This window comes from Rana temporaria, chromosome 4, assembly GCF_905171775.1.
Source record: "Rana temporaria chromosome 4, aRanTem1.1, whole genome shotgun sequence".
Taxonomy (NCBI): Eukaryota; Metazoa; Chordata; class Amphibia; order Anura; family Ranidae; genus Rana; species Rana temporaria.
The window spans coordinates 71,544,914-71,569,054 of record NC_053492.1 but is presented as its reverse complement, the minus strand read 5'-3'; the positions used below and the strand labels follow the sequence as shown (position 1 = coordinate 71,569,054).

The following is a 24,141-nucleotide window of genomic DNA, read 5'->3' as shown; positions in this document are numbered from 1 at the left end:
CACTGTTTTTAGAATGAATCCTGTTTGCCTTTCACATTCTCCGAATTATATTTTTTATAACTAGCTTTTACACAAAGTTTACCAACAAAGTTTTTGGCCAGTGAGCCATGTCCAGGTGTGTTGTTCCTGGAATAACCGAGCCTTTCTGAGAAACTATGTGATGTTACGTGGTTTACTAAGAACACTATTTGTAAATATGTAGTTATTTATGTCCTAAAAAATAAATGACAACATGTCTTTAAAATTACAAGCAGGCCAAGGAGGCAGATGGTGAAATATACATGGCAACACATTATTGCAGACTATCAACCCCCCCCCAACCCCAAAATATATTTACTTACTTTTACGCAGAATTTTAAGTATCTTCTTCATCTGATGTGGCTCCCTCAATTTTAAGTCTGACCAGCGTTTCCTCAGCTGTTCCTTGGACCTGGTGATCCCAAACATCCTCTGCATTCTCCTCGCCACCTTGTCCATAATATGTGCCTTTCGGCGGTTAGGGGTCTTGTATGGCCCTAATTCACCATCATAGTCCTTCCTCCACATGATGGAAACTAACTCCACCATTTCCTGGAACCGCATATTAGTGGCTTTGTATCTTCTTTGCCTTGATCGGGACGTCCCTGCCTCTGTCCCTTCACTTGTGGCATGAGAGCATCGTGCCCGCTCGTGTGACATCGCCATCTTTCTTTTCCCACAGAGATTATGGGCGGGGAAAAGATGAATTGTTACGCCATGGGCGGAGAAGAGGGCGGCGTTTAATACATACGCGGAGTGTAGAGAATGCAAACAACGTGTTTACGTAGTTTACGCGGAGAATCTTCGAGCGCATCCAGAACATACACAGTTAACGCCATATTTCCTAAACACATTGATTAGGGGCCTAGCAAAGGTGACGAGGGCGGGGTTTAATAAATACGCGGAGTGTTTAAAAGGTGCACGCCGTGATTACGCATCTTACGCGGTAATTAGGCGAGCGTGAGAAACGAGGAGCGAGAGACAGGAAGGTAAGGAAATTAAAAATGGGATCAGCAGAGGCCTAGAAAATGTAGACACATGGGATGGGGGTTTGGCCTGTTGGTTGCACCCTTTTTAAGCTATTCTGTCTATGGGGTACCACAATGTTATTTTGGTGTCCAAATGCTTTTGGACACCTCACAAAATAGAGATGTGAACAATGCTGTACCTCATTGACAAGTTTTTGAATGGTGTATTCTGATCAGGCAAAGTATTGTTCAAGTGTTGGTTGTACAGAGGTCATTAGGAAGTGTGATTGATTGATTGATTTTAATATTTCTTTACAGCGCCACATACACCCTGAAGGGTGTGTCTAAGCGCTGGAAGGAGGTCCGCTGGTCTATTCTGGACCAAAAAGCAATCCAAGGGAAGAAAGAAAAAAGACTTCGTAGACGAACTGATGGCTCGTGTACATAAATAAAAAGGGAAACCATATAAAGTATCAACAATAAAAACAAATGGTAGCAAGGGGGTTTGGAGTGAGGGGGACATAGGGTGAGGGAAGGAGGGGCCAGGTCAGTTTAATTAGGCGTGGTCATAATCAACTTGCCCCAAAGAGGAAGGTTTTTAGAGCCTTTCTGAAGGTAATAAGAACAGTGTACTTCCTCAAAGACAACGGGAGAAGGTTCCAAAGCGAGGCGGCTCTGGCTCTGAAAGATCGGCCACCGAACGAAATCAACCTTACTAGAGGGATGACAGCAAAGTCCTGATCGGCCGATCTCAGTGCCCTGGGGGGGTGGTAATGTATGGCCATGTTATTAATGAACAGTGGGCCATGTTGTTTGAAGGCCCTGAACATAACACACAAAGCCTTGAATTCAATCCTCCTTGCGCATGGGAGCCAATGAAGTAGTCTGAGAACGGGTGATATATGGTCCCATCTTGAGGTCCCCGTAATCAACCTAGCTGCCTGGTTCTGCACCAGCTGCAGCTTGGAGAGCCATTTAGTAGGGAGTCCAAGGTATACCACATTGCAAAAGTCAAGACGTGAGATGACTAAGGCCTGTACTAGTGTATTTCTGTGTGTTTGGGAGAGCAGATGTTTTACCCGTCGCAGCATCCGAAGATAGTAAAGGGCATTCTTGGTACAATTCCTCACCTGTGGAATCCAGTGTCTTTTATGTCATCCATTGTCAGGGGCATGAGATTTACACATGAAAGAGTGCCTAGATGAATACTGTCATTTGTAATCATTGTTTATTTTTCGATATTAAAAATAGTTACTGCAATGTTAAGAATGGCTCTGCATCTAGCAAAGCAATGTTTGGTACAACCAATGCGGCCGAGCTGCCAATCATTGTTTAAACAAGAGAGACTGTGTTTGTAATTAGATATAGGTAATAAATTTGAAGACACATATTATATCAAGGTCAACGCTGATCCTTTTGAATATCTATTTTTCTTTGGTTTATGTTTTGCGAATCTAGACTCAAAAAGAAATATCATATTTTATAACGGGAAATGGACCAACTACAAACAAAGGAAGCTATAGAGGCCTTACTACAAAAATATCAGGACACGCCCATCCTGTGGAATTCCAAACACGCGTTATATTGTAATAAAGATGTACGAGCGGCAGCACTAGAGGAGCTAGCAAACTATATGCAAACATGGGTGCCAGGATGCACTGCCAACATGGTGAAGGATAAACTTGCCAACCTGAGAAGCACATACAGAAGAGCATATAAAGCTAATAAAAGCAAAAAATCGGGAGCAGCAGCAACACAAGCAAAGGAACCCAAACTGTGGTATTACAAACAGATGGCTTTTTTGCGGGACGAAATGGAAGGCAGGAAAACGATGTCTAGTCTTGCTTCCAACCTTTCCTCCATGCTACCTTCCAGCGGACATTCCCCAGATGACCACAGCCCTGAAGAGTCGGAGGAAGAGGGCCTGGCTGACAGAGATGCAGATCTGCCACCCTTCGATGAGGAGGTATAGTAGTTTCCTCTATATTTCTGACCTAAATAATTAGTGGTGGATTAATGATTTGATATTGTAAAAGAAAAGCCAAGCTGGGAAAAAGCACAAAAAAAGGTGTCAGGGATGACAACTGCAGGGGTCAGAAGTAGAGTCTATTCAAGTAATAATGAACAGAAAATGCTAAACGAAAAACATGAAAATGAGTGTGGTTTTATTTAGCGAAATTGTAAAAAATGTCCTTTTTTTGGCACACAGGAAGAAGAGATCAGCCAGGAGGTGGCAGATCCTCACGTGTCTGTCAGCCAGGAGGAGGCCGGGGTCAGTGGCAGCCAGGAGGAGGCCGGGGTCAGTGGCAGCCAGGAGGAGGCTGGGCCCAGTGGCCTGCAGCAGGTCCCCCCGGCCAGGAGAACCACCACCAGCCAGTCTTCTCCCCCCAGGTGAGGCCATCAGGCCGAAGGAGGCAGTTGAGGCCTGTGGAGGAGGCAAGCCTCTGCATGATACAGGAGGCAAGCGCCATCATGAGGGCCCCCCTCAACCCCACAGAGGCCTTCAGTGCCTCATTGGCACACGATTTGAATGAAGGGGAGGAGGGCCAGAGAAGACTGGCAAAGGCCCTGATGAACCAGGTCCTTTGGTGGATGCAGAAGGGCCTGCTGACCCCAGACACTGGGCTATGTGACCCGGCCCGGCTTGCGGAACACCATCCTCCTGCTGCCACATCGACCCCACCTGCAAGAGCCCGTGTAAGATCCGCTGGAAGGCTGCCTGGAGGGAAGGCTGGAAAGAGGAGGAAACGTTGATTCTCTGCCTTCCATTTCCTTCCACATAAAGGACATATTGTTTGGACTACCACAGTTTGGGTTCCTTTGTTTCTGTGCTGCTGCTTCATATTTTTGGGTTTGGCTCCTGAGGCTTGGAAGTTTATCCTTCACCATGTTGGAAATGCAAGTTTGCATATAGTTTGCTATCTATTCTAGTGCTGCCGTTCTGTTTATTTTTTGTGATGACATTTGCCTAAATAAAAGGCTTTTTGCTTTCATTTGAAAACATGTCTATTGTTTGTTATACTGTGGGGATTATTAGGCAGCAAACCTTTAATAAATATACAATGGGTCATTTACAAAGGACACACTCCTTGGGGGGGGGGGGGACATTTGGTGTGCCAACATGGTTCAATATTCTCAAATGAAACATAAAAAAAAAAAAAAATTAAATAAAAAAAAAATAAACATGTAAAAAAAAAATAAAGAAAATGGTGACATAACTAGAAACAAAAAAAAAAAAAAAAAAAGATGCACATTCCTTTACAAAAATTACTACAATAAATTATGGAGGACCACCAACCAAAACACACGTCTGGCATAGAAAACCTTATTAAAGGATTACATCACAAGCAAGAAATGTGACATTTCAGTATGGGACAACTCTATTGAAATTGCATCAGCAAGAGAACGGGGTTATTCTAGCAAGAGAAGAATTAATAAAACGAGGCAAGAAACTGTGGTTTAGTGCGCCTTTTTAAGACATTGTTCTCTTGCTAGAATAAAAGGTTTCTAATGACGAATGTGCCATATCCCAAACAAACGCGAGTTTTACCTGAACGAGCGCTCCCGTCTCCTCATTTGGACTGAGCATGCGCAGGGTTTTTGTACGCTGCTTTTGTGTACAGACGACCGAACATGTCTGATGGACACGATTCCAGCAGACTGTTTTAAAGCAAGACCAGGAAACAGTTGTTCGTTGGAAAACGGTCTGGCCGACGAATGTTTGCTGGAATCCTGTCCGTTACTGCCTACACACGATCGAACATGTCCGCTGAAACTGGTCCGCGGACCAGTTTCAGCAGACATGTTTGGTCGTGAGTACGGGGCCTAAGAGTTATGTAGCACTACCCCTGGAGGAGCTGCTGATTTGTTTTGGGTGGCACATTACCTTGTGGCTCTTCCGCCGTCCTAGGGGTGTATGGTGCATATAGCAGTAATGGAATGTCCACGACAGGTGTCTTTTGCTGTGCTCTTTATTACCCAGCCGGGTAAAAACAGTAAAACTTGTGATGAAGAGTAGAGGTGAAGTAAAAGAAGAAGTAGCAGACTCAGTAGCAACAATAGGGAAACAGTCCTGCTCCCAACAATGCTTTGTATTCTTCGCCCTTTAGCCAGAGTGGGTATAGCGCACCTGGATAGGCCTACTCTCACCAGCCTGGCAGCCAAGGTATCGCTCGAACTTGAAGGAAAAGTCTTTGCCACAGACCCTCCTGAAATGGACTGAGAGGTGACCAGTCTCTCAGTGTCTGGCTACCTTGATCCCCGGTGGTTTGTCGAGACCCTATTGGATCGCCAGCCTCTCATTGGCTTTCCTCAGATGGACTCCCCACCGAACAGCTACCTCGCTTGAGATCTTCAGGGTTGGGAACCCAGTCGACTACTGGGCTCCCTGCTACAGGGCTCCCTGGCTCGAGGTCCGTGATGGTCGTTTAGCCTCGGGCCTTGTTGGCCAGAGGCTGTACTTCTACCAAGTAGGCCCAGCCATCCTGACTGGGGCCTATGATTTCAAGTGATCCTGAGCTGTCTGTCTCACGAGAGGAAGCTACTTAATGGAGGAAACCAGGGGAGGACCTGCCCAGGATGGGACCTAGCGGAAGGCTGATGTCTCGGATAGGCCTGGTGACTCTATTAAGGGATGATCTACAATCCATGTTACCCTACAGTTTCGCCGGGTCGGCTTAAAGGCTCTTAAACCGTATGGCTGGAAGTTCGGGTACCAAATCCTGTGGCAGAGAATTTCGGACTGTTCACTTTTGCTTGCAATCAGTCTGTGGCAGAGCTGCTACGCCAGGTGAGGGTGCCTATCCAGGTGAGCAATACCCACTCAAGAGGAAGTGGTGAGTGAATTTTTTGGAACTTAGAAGTTTTCCCCAGTGATCTGTACTATGCGCCTGAACCTTCCCCTGCTCCTCCATCCTTCTACTTTCTTGCAAATTATGAGAAAAATAAAACCTAACAGCTAAAGGTTTTACAACTTGTGTGGACATTGGACTTCTTTACAGACATTCTTCCCCTAGACAACGAATGTTGAGGTAATATGCAAGGCCCAAATCTAATCCAGCAGCTCCTATGGGGGTAGTGCTACATATATATATATATATATATATATATATATATATATATATATATATATATATATACACACACACACATATTTATATATATATATATATATATATTAAATTATTATAATTGAAACAAATGATGAAAGCAGTAGATTATGATGATTTTTTTTTCATTTTCGTTTATTGTGTTTTAGGTGAGTCTCCCACGAGCGCTGATGATTTCTATTCCACTAGTAACATGCATCTATCTCCTGGTCAATGTCAGCTATTTTGCAGTGATGACTCCACAGGAATTTCTATCTTCAGATGCTGTGGCCATCAGCTGGGGGTCAGTTTATTGGTTATATTAACAATTATAAAATTCTATTTGTTTTGGGACTAAAGCTAGCTCAATTGCTCCCCTATTTTTCTATCAATAGGTTTCTTATTTTAAGCATTTTATCAAAAATACTCCCCAACCCTTATATAGTGATGAGTGCATTTATTTCCTTAGAAACAACATTCGACCCAGACTGAAATGACTCATAGGAAGCAAACTTCACCGTGCCTCTTTTTGATCAATCAGGTAAACTATCTGCTCTACTAGCACAGTAGTAATCTAGGGCCATATTCTCAGTGAAGTTACGATGGAGTAAGTCAGATACTCCATCGTAACTCCCTTTTTTGGCCAGTGTATCTATGCTCCTGATTCTCAGAATCATTTTTGCATAGATACACTTAAGATCCGCCATCTGTAAGTCACTTACACTGGCGGATCTTAAATGCAATGACGCCGGCCGCCGCTAGATGGCATTTACGTGAAGGAGTTATTTGCATATGCAAATGATCCTTCTACGCCGATTCCCAAACGAGTTCGCGTCGCGTAACCGTCGCTAACGTCGTTTGCGTAAGCGGAAATTTAGTCCTGCTATATGGAGGATTAAATTTCCGCAAGTCTCGCGTAGGCCATGTTACGGATGGCGTCGGGTCCCCGTCGTGTTTTTTCGTCGGGTACGTCGTTTACGTAAGTCGTTCTTGAATACGACTTTACGTCAATGACGCACACGTCGGCGTCATTGACGTTTTCCGCCGAGAACTGGAGCATGCGCACTGGGCTTTTTGCAGCCCGGCGCATGCCCAGTTCTTTCGCATCGGGGGCGCGCTTCATTTGAATAGAAGACGCCCCCTTGGAGATCCGCCAGGCTACGCCGGGACACTTACACTCCGCTGTCCCAACTTATGGAGCAAGTGTTTGGGGAATACAACACCTGCTCCAGTAAGTTGGGACAGCGGAGTGTAAGTGCCCTAAGCGCAGAAGGCGGATATGGCCCCTAGTATTTTGGACTCTGATTTTGTTTATCCTGGGAGCCCATGTTGCATCCTGGACCTTAATCAGACTGGGACACCTGGTCAGATGGTTAGTGGGATCCAAAAGGGTTCCTTCTTTTATTGACTGACAGGGGAGCAGGACATTATTGGAGAACCTTTACATTGCATTTATACTAAAAAATAAGTGCCTTATGGGCTTGTTCAGATGGGCACAGTGGGACATATAGCATAAAATGTGCAAATATTTTGGCACCCCAGGGCCACAGGTATTGAATATGTAGCCAGGTATTGTAACATGGACCCCTCTAATGGAAAAAGATAAATTAACGTTGCAGATTACCGTTGTGGGACAACAAGTCCTGGCATATCCATTCACTATGTTCCCAATAGCACTGCATGCTATCTATTGATTGGACAACAGACTGAAAAGATGGAGACACTGTTAAAAAAATTATTGTGGGAGATGCATATTCACTATGTACAGGCGGCACTGCTTTACAGCTGAAGGAAACTATAGTTCCCAAGGAGCCATCAAGTCAGAGAACAGTGGAGGCATGCTTATTGAACTGCTTAGGCAAACTCGGGGCTCTTGACCCCAGAACTGGGAAAGAGAACAGACATCCAGGCTAGAGTGCTGAGCCATCTAGGAACTTGCCCAACAGTGCAGCCTAAGCAGCAGTGGCCACAATGTTCCAGTGGGGGTTGGCCAGCCATCCTCTGCATCCAAGGCATTCAAGTGCTGGTTTGCCGGCCCTCTTCTTGCATCCATGGTGTCCCAGTGCGGGTTTGCCGGCCATCTTCTGCATCTCACAGCCCAACACAGCCTCATCCTCCTGCTCCTTGAGCATTTCCCTGCCTGTTTAGTCTACCATAAAACACTATCATTGTATCCATGCAGGATTGCCCCATTTACATAGAATTATCTATTTTTTAATCTGTTACATTTCTTGCTGCAGTTAGGTTGTTCTGCAAGCTAACTTCAATAAACACCCCCCTAATAGTTTGTAATTTTGAATTGAAAGTAGACGGAAACCACCAAACATCCCCAGCTGTGCACGATTGTAAACTAGATACCAGAAGTAACTATCCTAAGACTGCACTATTCTATCTCATAGCAATCTGTATAGATCTTGGTAAAAATGGTACAACTGATAAACGTAGTCAAAAAATAGCCAGGGTTCAGTAGCCAAATCGGGTAGTCAGAACAAGCCAGGAAATTAGGAAGCCAGAGATCAGCATAGTCAGAGGCAGCAGACAGAATCAGGAACCATACAAGACATCTGCCAGGCAAGTCTTCAATAGGAACACAGCAGAGAGTCTCTAGATATGTTGACCAAGGTGAAGGCATTGAAGAAATGGACCAGGCAGTTTAAATAGCCATAAGGGGCTGGCTGTGGGCTTGACTGACTAGCAGGAGATGATCAACAGGCGAGCCACTGTGGAACGATGAGTACTGGCAATTAACCGACAGCTGAGCAACCTGAGCACAGAGAAGGAAGGGCTGAGAGCCCAGTTTTGACAGTTTGGTATAGAATTACTCTGTATAAACTAAATATGTGACTCTAAATTTGGAGTCCATACAGTAGATTTTGTATTTGGCTCTTGAAATTAGACAACATTTTTTTAACCTGGATTGCAGCCTTAATGATTTATCAATGTTCATCATGTGAGATGATGTTAGGAACTCACTTTAGGAGAGCTTTTTTTAGTTTTTTTTTACTAAAGGCTCATCAGTCAATCAATTAACAAAATAAAATTCACTTTGCAATTACATTTTTCTGGGAGCTTAGTGAACATGGTGAAACTTCACTTTGTAAAGAACACCCAATCACGTGCAAAGAAAAAAAACACCATTTTAGATCATGGAAGTCAGCAGAGCTTCACCCTATTCATTAAGCTCTGGGGATAATTCCCCTGCAAAGTGCTATTTTCCTTGAAAAGAGGACAGTCCGGGCCAGGTTCAGATAGAATTGCCTATCTTTAGGCGGGCGTAGCGTATCTCAGATACACTACGCCGCCGTAACTTAGTGAGGCAGGTACCGTATTCACAAGGATCTTGCGTCCTAAGTTACGGCGGCGTAGTGTAAATGGGCCGGCGTAAGCCCGCCTAATTCAAATTATCCAGGCAGTGGGCGTGTTGTATTATAATGAGCCTTGACCCCACGTAATTCACGCTCCTAACGAACAGCGCATGCGCCGTCCCTGAACGTATCCCAGTGCGCATGCTCGAAATCACGTCGCAAATAGTCAATGCTTTAGACGTGAACGTAACTTACGCACAGCCCTATTCACGTACGACTTACGCAACCGACGTAAACAACGGAAAAATCGACGCTGTCCCGACGTCCATAGTTAACATTGGCTACGCCTCATATAGCAGGGGTAACTTTACGCCGAAAAAAGCCTTATGTAAACGGGGTAAATCAATGCGCCGGGCGGACGTACGTTTTTGAATCGGCGTATCTAGCTCATTTGCATATTCTACGCGTAAATCTACGGAAGCGCCCCTAGCGGCCAACATAAATATGCACCCTAAGGTACGAAGGCGTAGGAGACTTACGCCACTCGTATCTAGGCCAAATCTATGCGTAACTGATTCTATGAATTAGGTGCATAGATACGACGCGCTCATTCGGACATACGACGGCGTATCTGGAGATACGCCGTCGTATGTCCTTTATGAATCTGGCCCAATGTCTTTATTACAGGACAAATTGCCCTCACAGCATCTTGTATATTTTGCCTGCCTCCTGCCATTAGTGCCTTTAGAAATAAATCTGCTTTCTGAGTTATTTTATATAGTCATTTTTATTGCAGACTGAAGGTTCTGGGAAGCTGGACTTGGATAATGTCTCTAGGTGCGGCACTTTCTACTTTCGGCTCAGCAAATGGAGTATTCTTTAGCGGAGGACGCGTGTGCTTTGTGGCAGCCAGAGAGGGTCACTTGGTAGGCATTATTTTTAAGTCATTATAAAATGGTACTCAAAACATTATAAAATATTAGATCAAGATAGCTTTGTGACAATGTCCTGATTTGTATGTCACGAAACCCATTTATGGTATCCCCAGACCTTTTTTTCTCATGGTGGTGCAAATTTACATTGGTTTTGTTGCATTGGTTTTCTCCATTTGACAATGGGTAATTATGTATCTATAATCTCATGTCAGTATAAATCTGGCTATAGATATAGAACAGTCCAGCATGCAAGTGTGGTCTCACAATGTCTTGAGCTTTAAACAGGAATACATTGGCGCCAAATTCGAGTGGCGTGTCACGGCCTATAATTCACTGCGGCATCGCAGTGCATTGCTGGCTGATGATTGGCCAAGCATGCACTATGACCTGCATGCTTGACCAATCACAGCTTGCAAAAAACGGAGAGACATAATTGGCCAAAGCCATGGTGGGTTTGGCTAATTATGGCTCAGGGGGTTTAGTACACGCCCCACACAATATACGGCCGCCTCCCTGGCAACCTTGTGTAGTGTGTTGCGGTGGTTTACAGAGACAAGACAGAGAGAGAGAGAGAGAGTGTCATTTTTTGCAGTTAGATAAGGCAGGCTGGCAGGCTAGTCACTTAGAGTTACAGGCCCAGATTCACGTAGGGCGACGTAAATATATGCGGGCGTAGCGTATCGTATTTACGCTACGCCGCCACAACTTAGAGAGGCAAGTGCAGTATTCACAAAGCACTTGCATCCAAAGTTACGGCAGCGTAGCGTAAATGTTCCGGCGTAAGCCCGCGTAATTCAAAGTAGGCTGGTGTGGGCGTGTTTTATGCTAATGAATCGTGACCCGACGTGATTGACGTTTTTAACGAACGGCGCATGCACCGTCCGTGAACGTATCCCAGTGCGCATGCTCCAAATTTTGCCGCAAATAGTCAATGCTTTCGACGTGAACGTAACGTCCAGCCCCATTCATGGACGACTTACGCAAACGACGTAAAATGCGACGCTGTTCGTACGTTTCCGACGTCCATACCTAACATGACTTACCCCTGCTTTATGAGGGGTAACTTTACGCCGGTGTATGTCTTACGTAATCAACGTATCTTGCTATGCCGGGCGCACGTATGTTCGTGAATCGGCGTATCTAGCTAATTTGCATATTCGATGCGGAAATCTACGGAAGCGCCACCTAGCGGCTAGCGTAAATATGCAACTAAGATACGACAGTGTAAGAGACTTACGCCGCTCGTATCTTAGCCAAATTAATGCGTAACTGATTCTAAGAATCAGCCGCATAGATACGACGGCTCTCATTCGGACTTACGACGGCGTACATGGCGATACGCCGTCGTAAGTCCTTTGAGAATCTGGGCCACAGTGTGTAGAGGATATATATGCATCCCAGGTGTTTTTTATATATTTATACACTGTATTGAGTTTAGCTAGATCTGCTCTTCCTAATATACTGACAGGCAGGCAGGTGATTGTGCTAGCTGCAGTATTTTCAAGTGGTGTACTGTCTGTGTCCTCTGTACAGTGTGCACCTAAAGCTACGTAAAGCGGGTGTTTCTCATATTAGAGGCAGGGATCTGCTCATATTAATACCACAGGCAGGGGATCATTCTGCAAGTACTTTCACGTGGTGTACTGTCTGTGTCCTCTGTACAGTGTGCACCTAAAGCTACGTAAAGCTGGTGTTTCTCATATTAGAGGCAGAGATCTGCTCATATTAATATCACAAGCAGGGGATTATTCTGCAAGTACTTTCACATGGTGTACTGTCTGTGTCCTCTGTACATTGTGCAACTAAAACTACGTAAAGCTGGTGTTTCTCATATTAAAGGCAGGGATCTGCTCATATTAATAACACAGGCAGGGGATCATTCTGCAAGTACTTTCACGTGGTTTACTGTCTGTGTCCTCTGTACAGTGTTCACCTAAAGCTACGTAAAGCTGGTGTTTCTCATATTAGAGGCAGAAATCTGCTCATATTAATACCACAGGCAGGGGATCATTCTGCAAGTACTTTCACGTGGTGTACTGTCTGTGTCCTCTGTACATGTGCACCTAAAGCTACATAAAGGAGACAACAGGAAGTGAGAGGAAATCTACCCCTAGGAAGGGAAATTCTCTTCTGTAAGATGTGTCTCCTGTCCACTGATGCTTTATCACCAATCCTTGTTTCACTAAAAAAAACTACATTTTTAAAAAATCATTCGTCATTGGGACAGAAAGTGAGTTGCAATCTTCTGAACAGATGCACACAGACAGCAAAACAAATGTTACAGGGGTGATAACCCTTCTCTATGTTTTCCGAAAAGCTTAAAAATAGATTTTTTGGCTGGAGCTACACTTTAAAAAAGTACCAGTTCAAAATTACAAAGAGATTCTACTTAACAACAAACCTACAGTCCCGGTGTTGTTTGCACCGCCTGTATACTGCTGTTTAAAGTATATAGGAGGTGGGGAAACCCATGCTATTTTTTAAATAATTTTCATCCATATTGCAGAGACCAGACATTATATTAAAGCCGCAAGCAGTTTTAACCACTTAAGACCTGGACCATTATGTAGGTTAAGGACTTTGCCCCTTTTTGCGATTCGGCACTGCGGCGCTTTAACAAACAAAATTGGCGTAATTTTTTCCCACAAATAGAGCTTTCTTTTGGTGGTATTTGATCACCTCTGCAGTTTTTATTTTTTGCGCTATAAACAAAAATAGAGAGACAATTTTGAAAAAAATTCAATATTTTTTACTTTTTGCTATAATAAATATCCCCCCAAAAATATATATAAAAAAACGTTTTTTTCCCTCAGTTTAGGCCGATACGTATTCTTCTACCTATTTTTGGTAAAAAAAAATCGCAATAAGCGTTTATCGATTGGTTTGCGCAAAATTTATAGCATTTACAAAATAGGGGATAGTTTTTGGCATTTTTATTAATATATGTTTTTTTACTACTAATGGCGGCGATCAGCGATTTTTTCATGACTGCGTCATTATGGCGGACACATCGGACAATTTTGACACATTTTTGGGACCATTGTCATTTTCACAGCAAAAAGTGCTATACAAATGCATTGTTTACTGTGAAAATGACAATTTCAGTTTGGGAGTTAACCACTAGGGGGTGCTGAAGGGGTTAAGTGTGACCTCATATGTGTTTCTAACTGTAGGGGGGCGGGGATGGACGTGTGACGTCATTGATCGTCTTTCCCAGACGATCAATGACACTGCCACTGTGAAGAACGGGGAAGGTGTGTTTACACACACCTCTCCCCGTTCTTCAGCTCATGTGACCGATCGCGGAACACCGGCGGTGATCGGGCCTGCGGGTACTGCGGCCGCGGAGCTTTGGACGCGCGACCCCACGGCTGGGCTTAAAGAGACACGTACAGGTACGTGATTGTGCCCAGCCGTGCCATTCTGACGACGTATATCGGCGTGAATGGGTCCTTAAGTGGTTAAATTACTTATTTTTTTCTTATAGTAATGTCATTTTGTGCAGAGACAGTTCTAAACACGCGCCACTTCACAGGCATACTATAGACACCCAGCAGGCACAATATTTAAAGGAATTTTAGTCCCATAGACTTCAATGGTGTTCTAAAGTTTGCGCAAACGTTTGGTCCGTTCGAAGGTTCTGGTACGAACCGAACGGGGGGGGGGGTTGCTCGGCTCATCCCTAATGGTAGTGTATGTTATTAGCTGACACTTTTCAGTAGGCACGCCCTCTTCCTTAGTGGGGCCTGTGACAGTCTTCCATCTAGAACCGTTTTAATACTTGGAGTAGGAAGCATGTCACATGAGAAAGTGGGGATGCCCACTGAAACCGATCGTCTAATGATGTCAACACCATAGCGGTTGTCACTATGAATTGGAGTACAACAGTGAAATACATCCACTCTGTTTAAAGAACAAAAATGCATGATGTAGAGGGAATAGTCCAGCTGTCAGGACCTGGACTTGAACATTGGACCTCCTCTGTGTCTGACATTGACTCTTTCCTCTGAGCTAACTGGGATGCTGGACTGTTCCCTGCCTGATCTGCTGGATAAACCTATCTGATCCATTAGACTACTCTGCTTGTTGTCTTGATTGTTGTTGAACCTTGAACCCCTTGCTCCTCCCATGAACTTCCTATAAAAGCCTTGGCTCAGCACTTCCTCTTTGCCAGGTTATTGTGCCTTCCCTGCCAGTGCCTTGCTGTTGTCTTTCCTGCTGTCTGATTCCAGCCTGCAACCATCCGTGTTTGACCCTTGACCTGTTCCTGGACTACTCTACTGCCTGATCCCAATCTGCAACCACCCGTGTTTGTCCCTCGGGCTGTTCTTTGATTACTCTACTGCTTGATCCCAACCTGCAGCCACTCGTGATTGATCCCTTGGCTTGTTTACTGACTACGCTGCTGTTTCATCCTTGTCTGTTTATCTGCTATTGGACCGCGGCTTGCTCACACCCTGGTGGGCAAACTTGAGGACCGCGACCTGGTACTAGCTTGCAGCTAAATCCATCTACACCATCAGGAGCTCTGGGGAAATCCAGCTAGTACTTAGACTCCGCACCTCAGGGGAGCCTGTATCATCTGCCAGAAGTGACTGCCTGTATGCCTGTCCTGCCACTGCCATTGCAATTGGCCTCCAAGCCCGGCGCCTGATCGTGACATTGTATTAATATGACTGATTCCCCCCACCCACCCCCCCCCAAATGTCATGTTTGTAATGATTAGAACTGAAAAAAAATTAAATTAAAAAATAATTTTACTTTGTTTCATGTTTTCGTAGACAGCCAGTAAATGTAACACACACATAATTTCCACATGTTTTCTAGACGCTCCATAAAGCTGACCATAGATGGTGTGAATCTTGGTTGATTTGAACCATGTATGGACAGGCTGATAGTACCCAAGTTGATAGATCTCAAACTATCATCTATACAGATCACTCTAGATAAACAGCATAATCAAATACACAAGAGAAATATCAGTGCATGCTATAAACATAAACATTGATAATAATGATAAATACACAGTAACAATGTAAAACAGACACAAGTGAAATCACCCAAGTGAAAATAAACATAAAAATGAAAAAAATGTAAAATATATATATATTTTTTTGTATAACAAGTCCATAGAACTGAATGCCACAATATGCCACAATACAATTAAAAGTCTTCCAAATACGAGAGTTCTTCACACCACACCACTTGTGCGCCAATCGCCTCTTCCCCATAAGAATTGAACTCACATCTAATTGCCTCTCATGCCGGTGATTGGCAATAATGCAGTTTAACCACACCGGGTTAATAAATCAGATATAACGATATCCATCTCTTCAGATATGTATCAGCTCACTCATGTATGGGAAGAAAGAGGAGAGCTCCACTAGTGCAGTATGTTTCAAATGTGGGTTATTAAAAAAATAATGAAATCATTGCACTTACATTATTCCAATTAAAAACAAGCATGAATTGCATTTGTCCAAATTGTAACAACGGTTAGACCTAATGCCCACAGGCAATGTCTCACCCGACTGGAGAAGAGGCGGATATCGCTATATCAGATTTATTATATTTATTGCCAAAAATGCAAATGAGAAGCAATTAGATTTGAGTTAAGTTCTTAAGGGCAAAAGGCAATTGGCGCACAAGTGGTGTTGTGAAGAACTCTACATATTTGGAAGACTTTTAAGTGCACTGTGACATACTTTGGTATTCAGTTCTATGGACTTGAGTTATACTATATTTTTTTCTTTTTTATGTTTATTAGTACTTGGGTGATTTCACTTAATCACTTTATGCTTGTGTTTGTTATCACACTGTTACTGTGTATTTATCATTATTATCAGTGTTTGTGTTTATAGCATGCACTGATATTTTTATTGTGTATTGGATTTTGCACTTTAGCACTGCTGTTCACCTAGAGTGATCTGTGTGGGTGATAGCTTGAGATTTTTATTATTAAATGTGGCAGCTACACATCAATTTCGTTTTTTCGCACTTGATTTTTTACATATTTATATATATATTTTTTTGTGGCTCATTAATGGATTGGTGTTTTATACATATTTTAGATCACTTATCCATAAGTGGTAACTAATAAATTATCCATATTTTAGATCACTTATCCTACAAGTTGATAGATCGATCAACTTGGGTACAACCAGCATGTTGGATTTTTAATGCGATTTTTGCCAATGGATCCTAGCAATAATCACTGTGTCTTCTCCCGGCAGCAGGGACAGCTCCGCACGCCCCCCTACCTGGGAGAACACAATAGCTCCACATCCACCCATCACCACTAATGCCGCGTACACATGGTCGTTTTTCGACATGAAAAAAATGACGTTTTCATCATGAAAAAAAACGAAGTTTTTCCAACTTCATCATTAAACACGTCGTTGCCGAAACACCATCGTTTTAGAAAAATGATGAACAAAGCGCGGTGACGTACAACACGTACGACGGCACTCTGAAGGGGAAGTTCTATTCGCCTTTGGGCTGCTTTTAGCTGATTCCTTGTGAGTAAAAGACGATTCGTGCATTTTTGTCTGTTACAGCGTGATGAATGTGCTTACTCCATTATGAATGGTAGTTTTACCTGAACGAGCGCTCTGTCTCATAACTCGCTTCTGGGCATGCGCGGGTTTAAAACGTCATTTTAGCCCACACACGATCATTTTTGACAACACGAAAAACAACATTTTGAAAAACGACATTAAAAAATGCAGCATGTCCGAATTTTTTTTTGGTCGTTTTTCAGAAGCCGAAAAACGATGTGAAGCCCACACACCAGATCATTTTAAATTACATTTTTAAAAAATTTGTTTTATTTCATGCCGAAAAACGACCGTGTGTACGCGGCATAACTGTGTTGAAGGGGGAATCCAGCAATGTTCTTTCCTATGGGTCGGTGGCTTAACTCTGCTGCAGAAAGCCTGCTGTCTTCGAAGTTCAATAGCTCAAGCTGAAATTTAGACATACAACTGAATGAGTCACAGGAGTGACTTATCTTCTTCCTTTTTTTTCCCTTCAGACATGGAGATCCCTGTAAATGTGTATAATATATATATCTATCTATCGATCTGTCTATTTATATACAATATATATATATATATATATATATATATATATATATATATATATATATATATATATATATATATATATACACACACAGTGGGGATCGAAAGTTTGGGCACCCCAGGCAAAAATTTGTATTAATGTGCATAACGAAGTCAAGAAAAGATGGAAAAATCTCCAAAAGGCATCAAATTACAGATTAGACATTCTTATAATATGTCAAAAAAAGTTAGATTTTATTTCCATCATTTACACTTTCAAAATTACAGAAAACAAAAAAATGGCGTCTGCAAAGGTTTGGGCACCCTGCAGAATTTCTAGCATGCACTGCCCCCTTTGCAAAGCTGAGACCTGCCAGTGTCATGGATTGTTCTCAATCATCGTCTGGGAAGACCAGGTGATGTCAATCTCAAAGGTTTTAAATGCCCAGACTCATCTGACCTTGCCCCAACAATCAGCACCATGGGTTCTTCTAAGCAGTTGTCTAGAAAACTGAAAATAGTTGACACTCACAAAGCTGGAGAAGGCTATAAGAAGATAGCAAAGTGTTTTCAGATGTCAATATCCTCTGTTCGGAATGTAATTAAGAAATGGCAGTCATCAGGAACAATGGAAGTTAAAGCAAGATCTGGAAGACCAAGAAAAATATCAGACAGAACAGCCCGCAGGATTGTAAGAAAAGCAATTCAAAACCCACGTTTGACTGCACGATCCCTCCAGAAAGATCTGTCAGACACTGGAGTTGTGGTACACTATTCCACTATAAAGAGATACTTGTACAAATTTGGTCTTCATGGAAAAAATCTGTGTTTGAACTTTGCAAATGAACATATAGACAAGCCTGATGCATTTTGGAAACAAGTTCTGTGGACCGATGAGGTTAAAATAGAACTTTTTTGGCCGGAATGAGCAAAGGTACGTTTGGAGAAGAAAGGGCACAGAATTTAATGAAAAGAACCTCTGTCCAACTGTTAAGCATTTTTTGACATATTATAAGAATGTCTAATCTGTAATTTGATGCCTTTTGGAGATTTTTCCATCTTTCCTCGGCTTCGTTATGCACATTAATACAAATTTTTACCTGGGGTGCCCAAACTTTCGATCCCCACTGTGTATATATATATATATATATATATATATATATATATATACACAATATATAAACAAAGTGTGCATCCACCTTCATGATAATGTTAACTGTCCTTATTTGTTATCATACGTTTATTTTTTTAATAATCGTTATGAATTATCTCACTTGCAGCCAAATATTCTCTCGATGGTTCATGTGAAACGGCTCACACCCTCCCCTGCCCTCATCTTAACATCTGCCATCTCATTAATAATGATCATTCCCTCTGATTTCAGTACTATTGTAAACTATACCAGGTAGGTGAGCTAATTTTTTCCTCATAATACAGTATTCTTTGTCCATCAGATGTTCATTTTCCAGGCACTTAGCCTTGTACACAGTAAATTATAAAATGTATGCTGTACCTTTGAAAAGCATTGGTGTCTGGCACTGGGTGACCCCCTAGGGCAGTGGTTCTCAACCTTCTAGTGCTGTGACCCCTTAATAAAATTTCCCAAGTTGTGGGGACCCCTAACAGTAAAATTTGTCAGCACCCGAGGCAAGACAAGTAATTTGCGCCCCTAACCCACTGACATTTAGCGCTACCTGAGTCCTTTTAATGGTAATAATTATAATCACAGGTAGTGTTACTCACTGTGTCCCTGACTTTGTGGTGTCTTGTAGCAGTGACATCTATGCCGAAATCAGGAGATAGGGTCTCCTCCAGCCCCTCCCACTTCACATTCCTCACCAGTCAGCTGACCTCTAGTCTTTGCCCCCCAGCCATGCTGTGAACTGAATAGGCACCTGCGAAGAGGCTGAGTGGGCGGCTCCGGGCTCCAGGAACACCACAGCTGGGCTGCCACAGGCTCCAGGGATAGCCCTGCTGGGTGGCCGCAAAAAGGCTGGGAGAGTGGTGTGGGCTTCAGGAACAGCCCAGAATTGGGTGACCCCTGGCAAATCATCATTTGACCCCCAGGTTGAGAACCACTGCCCTAGGGGAACAAAACCAATCAAAATGCAGTGTCAGATGATGTGAGAAACTTTATTTGGCACAAGTGCCATGCAATTCAAAGCCAACTTGAAAGATAGCTGACTCTTTTGGCTACACTATATGTGGCCCTAAGTATAAGGGGCATTAAAGGAGTTGTAAAGGAAAACATTTTTTTGCCTAAAATTAATGGCCCGGATTCAGAAACAACTTACGACGGCGTATCTCCAGATACGCCATCGTAAGTCTGAATGTGAGGCGTCGTATCTTGGCGCCTGATTCAAAGAATCAGATACGCCTCACTATTGGCAAGATACGAGCAGCGCAAGTCTCCTACGCCGTCGTATCTTGGGGTGCATATTTACGCTGGCCGCTAGGGGCGCTTCCGTATATTTCCGCGTCAAATATGCAAATGAGCTAGATACGCCGATTCACGAATGTACTTGCGCCCGGCTTATTAAAATACGTTGTTTACGTAAGGCGTATGACCGGCGTAACTTTACCCCTCATAAAGCAGGGATAAGTCATGTTAAGGTATGGACGTCGGAAACGTCGGAACAGCGTCGTATTTTACGTTGTTTGCGTAAGTCGTATGTGAATGGGGATGGGCGTAGGTTACGTTCACGTCGACTAAGCATTGAGCCGGCGTAATTTACGGAGAAAATTTGACGTGATACTGAGCATGCGCGCGAATGCGCCGTTCGTAAGGCGCGTCATTTACGTGGGGTCACGATTCATTACCATACAACACGCCCCCTACCAGCATACTTTGAATTACGCGGGCTTACGCCGGCCCATTTACACTACGCCACCGTAAATTAGGGCGCAAGTTCTTTGTGAATACGGTACTCGCCTCTCTAAGTTATGGCGGCGTAGCGTATATGAGATGTGCTACGTCCGCCTAAACTTACGCCATTCTCTCTGAAACTGGCCCAATGTCTGCAAGGTAGACAGACAGAATAGTGTATTGATTCTGTTAAAAAACAAGTAAATACCTATTTAATTCCTTCATCTATATCACCTCCGGCGTTCTAGTTTCTGTTCTCTCATTCACTTCCTGGTTTGCGGCACTCGTTCATGTATGAACTACATTTCCCAGTATGCATTGCGGCACGCCCAGTAATTCACACCTCCTTGAAGTCTCTAACATGTAGAGAGCGTCCTGCCGCACAGATGTACTTCCCAGGAGGGGGCGAGCACGTCACTGAACACAGCAGTAAAGCCTCCCTTCACTGTGGTGAGTAATGCCCTGTACACACGATCGGTCAATCCGATGAGAACGGTCTGATGGATTTTTCCATCAGTTAACCGATGAAGCTGACTGATGATCAGTCGTGCCTACACACCATCAGTTAAAAAACCAATCGTGTCAGAACGCGGTGACGTAAAACACAATGATGTGCTGAAAAAAATGAAGTTCAATGCTTCCAAGCATGCGTCGACTTGATTCTGAGCATGCGTGGATTTTTAGCCAATGGACGTGCCTACAAACTATCGTTTTTTTTCTATCGGTTAGGTATCCAACGGTTCATTTTAAAACAAGTTTCAAATTTTTTAACCGATGGATAAATAATCAATAGGGCCTACACACGATCGGTTTGGTCTGATAAAAACGGTCCATCAGACCATTCTCATCAGATTGACCGATCGTGTGTATGCAGCATAACGATCAGACAAGCAGGAAGTGAACAGAACAGAGAATAAATAGTGCAACTTCTGAGCAAAAAAACGAACAATGAGGAAGTGAAAAGAGGAATGTCTGCAGGTAAAGGATGCTTATTATAAAAAAATTTCTTTATAACCCCTTTAAGGACTGGTACACCATTGTGATGCAGCCATTACAAGGTTTTCCTCTAGATTAAAGGATTGTCTTTCAGAAAGAAATGATCATAGGATGACTGAGATAAACCATGTCTATGGGCAACATCACACAGCAGTAGACCCCGAAAGATCCTAGGGGATATCTAAAAGGCAAACAGGAATATTTTTGTAGTACACATGAATTCTCAAAAAAGGTCTATACTGTATGTAATGATATTCAGTGTTCTGGATCACCAGCCAACTTTTTTTTAAACAAAGTCGTTTTTATTTTTCAAAACATGCAAACTTTTTTTTCTTCAGCAGACAAAACAAAAGCAATCCATAAACTCTGGAACAATGTAAAAACTTTGGCTCACTGCCAGGAAAGCTTGTCCCTTACCAGGGTTTTAAAACCCTCGCCTGCATCAGGTTCCAAAGAAAAGGACACCAAAGCTCAGCCATGTCTCAATTACAAACTGAACTCAGCTTCCTCACAAGCATGTCCTGTTCCAAGTTACACCTCAATTATACCTGCTGACTGTTTCCTGACCATTGTCAGCCCCCTCCAAAAGGGGGTTAACCTTTTTAGAACAATAGTACCAGTAATCAGGGTGGGAGACTCTTTCCCACCAAAACTCTCCCCATTCTCTAAATTCCAGGTCCCATATAAGGGCTTAAAAGGGTTGTAAACCTTCGTGTTTTTTCACCTTAATGCATCCTATGGATGCCGATTGTATGACACAGGAGCGTGCCCGCAAGGTATCCCCCACAGGAGAGAACTTCCCAGAGGGGGTTATCTATTGTGAGGAGGAGCCTAGAGAGCCACCTTGGGACCCCAGAAGAGGACGTTTGGGGCCACTCTGTGCAAAACGAACTGCACAGTGGAGGTAAGTATGACGTTTGTTATTTAAAAAAGAAAAGTGAACATTTAGTGTCACTTTAACAATTTTGGGGAAGATGCAAGTAAGTTTTTCTGTTGTTGAATCACCCCAGAACCCTGACTACTTCAGCCTGTTATTTGTCATCCCTTTAAAAGGAATAACGACCCAAACAAAGGGGACACATATGGTACCTACTATGCAGGGCCGATCCCTAGTGTCCTGTACTATGTATAAGTAACATTCAAAGCTTAAAAAAAAATAAGGCTTTGTAAAATTAATTAATTAGACAAACACTTGGGTTTTACTTATAAAAAAAAATGCGCATTTGTTAGATGGGGTGCCACTAACAAACCCTATAACAAATGTGCATCCAACGAGGGCAGCATATTCTCATTTATTCGCTCCTGGCCACTGAACAGAGTGACAGGGAAGTGAAGGAAAGGTAAGTACAGTATGTGCAAAGGGGAAGAGTACAAGTGAACCTTTGCCATTTATTTCCAATTTTGCAGTCAAATTGGGATAATATCTACTTTATATTTGTTACATGTCACTATTCATATAGCATACCTTAAAAAACAAATACAAATGGCAGATTCCTTTTTTTTTTATGCTCTATTCTGAACCCTCTAGCATAAAAAAAAATAAGGGGGGTGGGCACCTTTTTTCTTTTTTTAATCCATGGTGGTACTGAAAACCAAAAAATGTAAAAAACGTTAAAGGGGTTGTAAAGGCACACATTTTTTCACCTTAATGCATTAAGGTGAAAAAACATCTGAGGATTAGTGGCCCCCCAACCCCCCGTTTACTTACCTGACCCCTCGAAAGTCCTGCGCCGTGAACGCGCTGGATTCTCGGCCGGGCTTCTCGGCTCATTCATTGGTTGATTAAAAGCAGCGCAGCCACAGGAGCGAGCCCGCAAGAACTAACCCCCATGGGAGAGAGCTTGCATGAAGGGGGTTAGTTCTTGCGGGGAGGAGCCGAGACAGCCACAAGGTACCCCAGGGGCTACTCTGTGCAAAACGAGCTGCACAGTGGAGGGAAGTATGACATGTTTGTTATTTAAAAAAAAAAATACCTTTACAACCCCTTTAAGTAAACAAAAAAACATGCATGTGAATACACACTAGAAAGTGCTCTTTAGGGTGTGATTTGTCCATCCCCCAAAGGGGTAGGACCTCTTCCTGATCCCCCGGGGCGCAAGGCTCCTGACAGGTACCTAGGGTATGAAATGGTCCACCTAGCCAAAAGGCCTGGTCGACCCCTTTCCTTATGGCCAGCCGAAGCCGAGTACTAGGTCAAGGGGCTCTCCAGAGGACAGACCCCCAGGTTTGGGGGAGAAAGGAACCTAAGGGCCAAACATCCTGCCCCGAAACATCAGGGCAAGCCCGAGGACTCACATCCTTCACCCAGTGAGAAAAAAAAACACACACAAAGGTGAAAGGTGACAAACAGAGAAAAATAAATAAAATAAACGCACTGGCTAGACCCTAAGGCCTGGTAACAAAAATTGCCTCAGACTTCGCCAAAAGGCCTAGCCCAAGGCGCAGTGCAGAAATGGTGCCGTGACCATGTGCCTTTTCAAATCGCGGATTCCCACACCCCAGTGTTACTAAGAGCACCCCTAGGGTGACCACACCCAGGGAGCAAGGACACGGTGGACTCTCTGCCTTCTTAGGCCACGGCCAGACAGGGTAGATCTATTAAAACTAGAAGGAGTTTTCCAGGGGCAATTACTCCCGTGCCCCAACTGCCTGTGGGTGCCCTGGTTTCTGTTCCAGCTGATACTAGCCTTCAGAGCCCCCATCATTCCTGCAGGGGGACTATATAGCCAGCCATCCCAGCCCCCCTTTAGGCCAGAATGACAGCATAGCACCCCTACTGGACACTGATAAGAACAGATACCACACTTGATCATAGCCAAAGAGCAGAGAAGCGATATTGGCAGCAGCTGTGTTTGCCATAATGAACCCTGTTTGTACTGTGCAGGCAGATCTTCATTATCAGTGG

At 43.5% G+C, this 24,141-nt stretch overlaps 1 protein-coding gene and 1 pseudogene across 2 annotated transcripts in view; one reads left to right on the top strand and one right to left on the bottom strand.

The window, feature by feature from the left end:
- LOC120936296 (b(0,+)-type amino acid transporter 1-like) overlaps window positions 1–24,141 on the top strand; it is a 51,899-nt gene that overhangs the window by 20,539 nt on the left and 7,219 nt on the right. Inside the window, exons 2-4 of one of the 2 annotated variants that reach the window (XM_040348536.1) lie at window positions 6,244–6,377; window positions 10,175–10,304; window positions 18,655–18,779. In XM_040348536.1, the coding sequence (XP_040204470.1) occupies window positions 6,244–6,377; window positions 10,175–10,304; window positions 18,655–18,779 (389 nt within the window). The remainder of the gene's footprint in view (window positions 1–6,243; window positions 6,378–10,174; window positions 10,305–18,654; window positions 18,780–24,141) is intronic. The other variant, XM_040348537.1, reaches the window with a different exon arrangement.
- LOC120938738 lies at window positions 23,920–24,071 on the bottom strand (annotated as a pseudogene).